At 41.3% G+C, this 8,505-nt stretch overlaps 1 protein-coding gene across 1 annotated transcript; it reads left to right on the forward strand.

Annotated features, from left to right (window-relative positions):
* The first annotated feature begins 1,802 nt into the window (after positions 1-1,802).
* Positions 1,803-5,091, forward strand: tomm20a (translocase of outer mitochondrial membrane 20). The gene is made up of 5 exons (XM_083695229.1): positions 1,803-2,058; positions 2,364-2,410; positions 2,756-2,837; positions 3,487-3,629; positions 4,250-5,091. The coding sequence occupies exons 1-5, from the start codon at positions 1,935-1,937 to the stop codon at positions 4,292-4,294; spliced, it is 441 nt and encodes a 146-aa protein (XP_083551355.1). The 5' UTR covers positions 1,803-1,934; the 3' UTR covers positions 4,295-5,091.
* Positions 5,092-8,505: the final 3,414 nt, after the last annotated feature.

The following is an 8,505-nucleotide window of genomic DNA, read 5'->3' on the forward strand; positions in this document are numbered from 1 at the left end:
AGGTATCAATGAAAGTCAAGGAAGCCATTATTAGGCTGAAAAATTAAATCTATTAGAACCTTACGCTTCCCATAAAAGCACTGGTGAGCTCAGCAATCCAAATGGGCTGGTAGGCTAAGTAAAATTATACAGTGGATGACCAAAGAATGCTCACCATAATTAAGAAATCCCCAAAACTGTCCCACAGATCAGGAACACTCTCCAGGAGGTATGTGTGTATGTGTCAGAGACTACCACCTGCAGAATACATCACCAGCTGAACTACAGAGGCTTTACTGTGAGGTGCAAACCACTAGTATCCTCAAAAAGGATGGTCATGTTAGTGTTTGCCTAAAAGATCTGCAGAGGTCTGAAAAAAGCTATTGTGGACAGATAAGATTGTAATTGCAATTGATGATGTAACTGCTGATGGCAGCGGCATAATGTATTCTGAAGTGTACAGAAACATCTTGTCTGCTCCAGTACAAGCAAATGCCTCCAAATGCTTTGCATGGCGCTTCATCATATAGTAAGAAAATGGCCCATAACATACTATCATAACTAGATAGTTTTTCAGGGCCAAAAAGTGTAAAGTTCTTGACTGGCCAAGTCAATCTTCAGATTTAAGTACAATTGAACATGCATTTAATTTCCTGATGATAAGATTTTCGGCAAAAACAACAACTGAAGATGGCTGCAGTACAGGCCTGGCAGGGCATCACCAGAGGAGATACCCAGCGTCTGGTGGGGTCAATGGGTCGTAGACTTCAGGCATTTATTGCATGCAAAGGATTGGCAACCAAAGACTGAACATGGGTGCTTAATTTGAACATTATATTAATATATCTCAATACTTTTGGTGCCCTGAAATAGAGGGACTATGTATACAAAGTGTTGTTATTTCTAAATGGTGAAAACAATATGTACACAAATACCATCACATACAAGATGAAAATAACTTTAACCTACTAGTAATTGTTAAAAGATAAATGTACCCCACGGGAAAATGCATTGGAAAACCCCATAGGAAACCGCACTTCTATAGCCCAATAGAGAGGTGTGGCCACTGTGGAACGTCACTCTCACATGCTGAGGCTGTATTCGAATTTCGTAATCTTGTACATTGCAATTCATTAATGTACTACTATATTTGATTTTCTGGATGGATGTATTAGGTTATGCATTTTCATCAATAGTAAACACTGTTGCATAATAATACCGAATCCATACGTACTCACACCGGAAGCGTTCAAATCCCGGAAATCTGAAGCCACGCCCCTCTACTGGTGTACGGAAGTCAAGTTTCCTTATTGACCCTCACTACAAATAGCTGGAAAACGCATTCGAAACTGCACTTCCGTACCCCAGTAGAGAACTGTGAAACGTCACGCCGCGAGTATCTGTACTGCACCTGTTTGCAATACGTCACATCCTTATGAGCCTATCCAATAAAAATTCCTCAGGCAGACTCGTACCTAGATTCAAGCTGAACGCATCTCCTTCTAATGTTACTGTTTAATATTCACTCGTTTTTATTTGGAAGGTACATAAAGCAATAATATAGGGTGTTTTCACGTTTGCAGAGGGGAGCTCGGGGATCAAAGTCTGGAGAGATGATGCTAGCATAAGATAAACACAGAATCCTAGCACTATCTGTGTAATATTTCATTTGAAACATCCAAATGTTAATATAAAAATGATGCTAATCAAGGCTGGGCTATATCCTATCCCACACGTGCTTACAACGCGTCACATTGGTTTGAGTCGTGATTCGCCGTCAGTGCCCGGGAATGGCCTGGGAACTAAACGAACGCGATCAAGACTCCGGTTCACCGGCGGGTGCACGAGCGAGCAAAACTAGGCTAGTCTGCATGTCATTCGCAACACCGTCTGTAAACTAGCAAGGTGGCTGGCTATCTGTTTGTCTCACAGGGCAACCACTCTGAATATCGGAGATGATGGGCGGCAAAACAAGCACTATTGCCGCTGGGGTGTGCGGAGCATTGTTTGTCGGATATTGCATTTATTTTGACAGAAAACGACGGAGCGATCCCAACTTCAAGAAGAGGTTGCTTGAACGTAAGTGGTGGCTATCAGAGCACATTTAAAATGAGCTAGCTAGCTACCAGACAAAGCTAACAGTAATTTGACATGGTGGTTTGTGGCCTGTGCTTGTCAGTCACATGGTTCATAGAGAGCTACCACCAGTCTCACCCACTGATCTATAGGTATGCTGTAAAGATCATTCATCATTGGTCTCATTGATGATATATGTCTCACCTCTGATCAGTAGACAGTTACGAGCTTGTTGTGGTGTGATGATGTTTGTGACATCTAGCGGCCGTGTTTCTATGTAACAAACATTGTCTGTCGCCACTGACCAGGCAGGAGGAAGCAAGCGGTTGCCAAAGACAAATCTGGACTGGCAAGGGTAAGCAAGCCTAGAGATGGATGAGGAAAGCAAACAAAGAAAAAATAAATCCACATCTGTATTTTTCATCAGTAGTACACAATCACACATTTAGCTAGATGCAGCTAAGTAGAAGAAAATAACTTGTTAAAGCACTTGAATGTTGCATTATGACATTTAGCCCTGTATAGGGCACTGAAACCAATTCCCCCTTTTACAATTTTATGTAGCTATGGTATTATGCCTCCTTTCAGGTTACAGTAGACAGGAGTTTCTGACTTCAAGGTGGCCTGATGAGATATATGTTTACTTTTGGTGCATTTTCTCCTTACTGGCTGCATATTAACTTCTCTCATGAAATCCCAGCTGCCTGATTTGAAGGATGCAGAGGCGGTACAGAAGTTCTTCTTGGAGGAAATCCAACTCGGAGAGGAGCTACTTGCACAAGGTAAGCCATCAACATAATGTAGACCTTTGTGGTTCAATTGGTAGAGCAAGATGCTAGCAACATGTAGCCTAGGTCATGTCCGGCTCCCGCTGTGACCACAAAAATGTATACACTCAGTGTACTGTAAGTTGCTTTGGACAAAAGTATCTGTTAATTTGCATATGTTATCAAGAGGTCCTCATCTCCATCCAATAAATAACATGATTGTTACAGGAATGAGGAAGACGGTCACTGAACTCACACAACATCAAATTATAGTTTTGATCTTATTCACAAGCAATAACCTGGGTCCAGATCTGCATGTGCTTTAGCCAACCCCTGTAACTATACGTTTCATGTAATACATAATGTAGGCTAAAGCATACAGATTTGATTTGATTTGCGGCGAGTTGAAAGAGTCTTCTTTCCCTGACAAATTTGAAGGTTTGCCTTTGGTTGGTACATCAAACCACACCTCCAAGAAACAAATCTCGAACTCGGTTCCAGTTTTTGAAAAGCCATCCAAAACCTCGAGCTTAAGGACATTTGTCTTCAATAGCCTACATGCCTACCTCATGATGCCCCTTTATTTGGCTTTGTTGGGTCTCCCTTTTGCTCCAGACTTGACAGTGTGTATTTTAACCAGTCCATTTTTGGTGCCAACTCACAGGAGACTATGAGAAGGGAGTGGACCATCTGACCAACGCCATTGCAGTGTGCGGACAACCCCAGCAGCTCCTCCAGGTGCTCCAGCAGACCTTGCCCCCACCTGTCTTCCAGATGCTGCTCACCAAACTGCCCACCATCAGCCAGGTGAATTTAATTTCTATGGTTGATATGAAGTACAGAAGCATTTTCAACTGTGCATTCTTAGTAAACCCCACAGTTGTTAAATCTTAGTTTCTGAGACAAGGAAGGATGCTAGGTTAATCTTAGAATCATCCAAAGCTGAAGAGGGTCTTGCATCAGTGGCTCTTGGTTATTTCAGCTTAGGGTCTTAGACCATCATCATATGTAGGGACCTGAGGAATTCTTGACTTGTTTTTTCTCTTGATGACATAGTACCCTCTCAAACCAAATACAAGTTGCAGACCCATAATGCTCAAAGAAAATACTAGAATGCATACAAACTTATTTTTTAACAATGTTCATAGGAGGATTCCAATCATATAAGCAAATTCAAAGTAAAAAGTGTGAATCTGTTGCAAACTGTCTACAGTATGGAGACACATGCAGTGCCGCCTTGTGGCTAAGCTTTGAATTACATGTTGATAATGTGACAGGTCAGGTGGGTAAGCATTTTTCAGGGCCTTAATCATACAGACTGTCAACTGTTATAATAGTTATTACTGATAGGGTGATAATGTTAGTCCTGTTGACTTTAAGAAACCTATACACTGGTTTTAATGCCTTTTCTCCCTCTTACTTTTCAGCGTATCGTGAGTGCTCAGAGTTTGGCAGAAGATGACATTGAGTGATTGAGTGTGTTAGATGCTTTGCGTGTGTATGGCTGTGTGTGTGACTGGTTTTGTTGTTATGGCTGCCCATGGAACTTCTCTGCATAAAGCTGTTCTGCCAGGACAACTGATGACTGCAGCGTCTGCCACAGTGTCCATAGCAAGCACGTTGCTGTCGTTATTCATTGTGTATGCGGTAGCCTATGTTACTGTCTGTCCTGAATGATGCCCTCTAAATTCTGACTTAATTTTATTTCCCGGCATAATGCTTCTCTATGCTAGTAATCCTATGTCCATTTTGAGCAAATCGAATTCCTTTGTAATTCATATAAACGGATTATCCCATGTTGACTATGGTTTTACCCCACGCTTCCTCTGTCTCATCAGACATGCTGTAAAAAGTGTAGCATGTATTGAACATACTAGGCCTAATAAGAATGTTGGTTATTTTGTATTTCCCTGTTATTCTATGTTGTTGAATATATGTATACTTCACATCAAGATGGGCGAGAGCAGAGTGAGCTTCTCTTCGCTGTATTGATTGATTGTTTTATAAGATGTCAGAGAAATAAAAGTGTAAGTTATATTACTTTTGTCATTCTGCTGTCATAGAATAAAATGTTGAGAAAATGTTGGTTGTTTGAGTTTCTCTTGACTGGATAGCCAGTAGATGGCAGTAGCAATGCATGGGAAAAACATGAATTAGCTGAGATGCTTGTATTTGCACAAAGCAGTGGGAATGTAATTAATTGTCTTTTAGTATTAACAAATATATATATATATCAATTGCCATAATGTTTTACAAATAAAGAGATTATTCACCCTCATTTAAGTGTGTCATATGTATTCATACCCTGATCAGCAGTCTTAGTGCATCTTCCATGGAATCTTTTATAGATCTTGCTAATGCTCCTGTATATGCATAGGCTATTTTCTCTCTGGATGTTGAAAATCCACCAACACAGATCTTTGTGTAAATGAGGTTTTAGTTATAGCCTGCTGACCCTGCCATCTACTGTAACTGGCAGTGTGGTGACTTTTGTCTGCAGTTAATTAGCCTTGCTCATTGACATAGTAATCCTGACATGGTTTGCATAGCTGAGGTTTTCAGATTGATTGAAGAATGGTATAAATTCTATGTTATGTGCACAATTGGAGTAGAGAGTGAGAGTTAGAAAATGTTATTTAGTGTCACCACTCTGAGACGTTGTAACAACAATATATTTTATATATAGAAATATATTTACAAATGACATGAAAGAATGTAATGTGCATTGGGATAAGAAGACACACTACAATATTACGTAGCCAATATGTAGAAAAAAAACAGGAACAACATTAAGCACCACAATTGTGAGAAGGTTGGTGAATAAAATTGTCATATTACATAAATGGCCTATAACAAAAGTGGACTATTAGGCATACATTTAAAAAGATAGGGATTGTCAGAGTTGGTCTGTGGTGTTGAATGGGTAGCTGAGATGTTTACCTTCTATCTGCTTAGTGATACACACAGATCTCTGTCAGAAAGCAGTGTAAAGAACTGGGTATTATTGAGTGGAAAATTGCATGTAGGAGGGAGTCGCTCTGCTATGCGGTTGAAAGTGCCTGTTGGAGGACAAATAGAGATTTAATTATTTTTATCCCAGCATGCAGCTGTTTTTTTTATGGGTTTGGTAGGAGAAGTCTGGCACTCAGAGTTGCCAGGAGACAAGAGCTGGAAAATACTTTTTCTACAGTAGGAATGAAGGATGAAAATTGAACGGGGGCCCAGAAATGTCTCATGAAACTTAAACAGTAGACAGTGTTCATTTTCCATGAACTCATGCACTCATTCCTAGCTTTTTATTCAATACTCTATTGAACTCTACTCTACTCAATACTTTTTTCTCATTTGGTGGAAAGTAGAAGCATGTAGAGACTGCTGGCAGTTTGTGTGTGCAGAAGAAGTGAATCGTTGTTAATCTGTCCTCTGGGAAGACAGAGGAGAAGAATAACACTGACTGATTTCGCGGTCAGGCTGGAACTCTCAACCATTGCTGGCGCTGCATTTGGACAGGGCTGTAGAACCCATGCCAGGGCCCCAGAGTCACTGTGCGGCTGCCCTGTTTATCTGGTAAATAAACATCCTGCCGTCTCCTCTGCAGCTGCTGTGCTCAAGTCTCACCTCATAAAATGTGGGGTTACTGAAGGATACCACCACTGCCTGCTTGTCCAGAGGAGCCTAGAAAGACCTTGTGCCACTTGTAAACTATCACTAGTAAACAGATTAAAATAGGCATAAGTGTGTGATGAAGGGATTTAATATTGTAGGGATGTAAGCATGGCTAATGATGCATTTTTAGTGACAGGGAATCTTTTTCATTTTATCTTTTCTAATGCTAATTACATTAGAGCATATTTAGGGCATTTGGTTTGGTTCACCAGGCCATTATTTGTTAAAAAAATAAAGCAGTTCTGTGTTGAACTGTGAGAAATTTGTATAACTTGTTTTCCACTCAAAACATCCCATTCCCCTGAGTTATCCCCTGAAAGTTAATCTTGCACCAATAAACCCTGCAAATCAGCTGTTGTCTGTGGAATCACAGGAAAGGTGTCTGTGTGGTAGTGTGTATTTGTGTGATGGTAACGACTTTATTTTCAGTAGGGGTCACTGTTGCTCCAGAGAGTACGTCCACACTGTCCTCAAAGTTCCAACGAAGGGTAATTGAATGGACTGAGTTAAAAACATGGACCTAGTTCTCGTGAGAGGCAGTAACAATAGAAACGGTACAATGCAGAATATACCGGAGAGAGGTGTTTTTAAACATATTCTTATTTGGTCTCATGCGGACTGCGATGACAGATGAGCCCTCATCCATTAGAAGTGTTTTCACTGCAGGGGGTGGAAATAATTAATTGTTGGATGCAATGCCATAGATGCAAGCATTAGAGCAAGGCACTCTGCAGAATAAACATGACCAGTATGATTAGGCTACCATTTTCTCCTCACTGCGCTTCTCTTAATTTGCATGTCATTCATAGAATGCTATTGCAGATTATAAGTCAAATGTTGTACTGGGAATAATCACTAGAGCTCATTGTCAACAACCCATTACTGAAACCCTGTAAACTAATTTCCAACAAACCTAATTACCACTCTGTGTCATTAATAGCTGGCTGTTTGAATGTCAAATCAAGATGTTAGGCTTGAAGTTTTGGATTTAAAGTGATTATCAAACCCTTGGAGCCACAGGATCATGTTGGGAGGTAGTGAAACATCTCTGCAATTCATGCAACATATTTGAGTATCAGAATGGTTCTTTTGAGATATGGTCTGAAACTCAAGGTTCATAAATAGACTTAGCCTGTAGGCACCAGAAACAAATCAGATAACAGACTGATATCTTGGAGCACATGGAGCCCTCCACACCCCTGTATTAGAACCTGTTGTTGTTCTCTCCTCCTGCCCTATGCTCAAAGTCACAATGCCTGAGCCCTGTTGCTGATGCCAGCGGGTGGGTATGGTGCCAGGGGAGACTGGCAACTCTGCAGAGTACTGTGCGTTGTCATGGAGAGGACAGGCTGGGGGAAATATGAGAAGAGGCAAGGCTGTGCCAAAGGCAATAATAATGGATGCTCTTTCATGCAGTAGCAGCTATAGCAGAGTGATTAAATTACTCAAGTCTCAAGCTCTGTGTCATTCGGCAGACAAAAAAAAGGACGAAAAAAATCCCAAGGCACGTCCTAAAAATAAAGCAGTACTGTACGTGCTCAGAGTACCAACATCCACACAGATGACCTATTTCTCAAAGAGTGAGGATAGATTGAAAAGGGGGGAAAAAACAAGCAGCAGTGGAGCCTGTCACGTGAATCTAAAGCAGGCTACAAATCCTGGCGGATTTCTGCTCCTCTGTGGAGTAATGCAATCCCTGTTTTTTTCCATCCTGCTCCCCTGTAATTTTGCCTACATCCCTGTCTGCATTCACCCCCCATCCCTCTCCCCTATAGTAGTCCCAGCCGGTCTACTCAGGTCTTTTGTTTACATTCCCTGAAGGTGCTAGCTGCAAGGTGGAGGCGGCCAGCCCTCACACCCAGCCACAGTGACTGGCTCTCTCTAATGTCACCCTGCCACTCGGATGGGCCAGTCACAGCCTCTGTCACACACCTCAACACCAGATCACAGATTAGGATTTAACTCAATAGATCCATAGTCTCAAAAACAATGTCATTCTAAACCTTAGAGGACACAT

The sequence above is a fragment of the Argentina silus genome, assembly GCF_951799395.1.
Source record: "Argentina silus genome assembly, chromosome: X".
NCBI classification, from domain to species: domain Eukaryota; kingdom Metazoa; phylum Chordata; class Actinopteri; order Argentiniformes; family Argentinidae; genus Argentina; species Argentina silus.

Excerpts from the sequence above, each read along its gene's own strand:
- tomm20a (XM_083695229.1), top strand. The coding sequence starts at position 1,935 with ATGATGGGCGGCAAAACAAGCACTATTGCCGCTGGGGTGTGCGGAGCA. Across the intron at positions 2,059-2,363 it reads CAAGAAGAGGTTGCTTGAAC|GCAGGAGGAAGCAAGCGGTT; the intron begins GTAAGTGGTGGC and ends GCCACTGACCAG. Across the intron at positions 2,838-3,486 it reads AGAGGAGCTACTTGCACAAG|GAGACTATGAGAAGGGAGTG; the intron begins GTAAGCCATCAA and ends GCCAACTCACAG.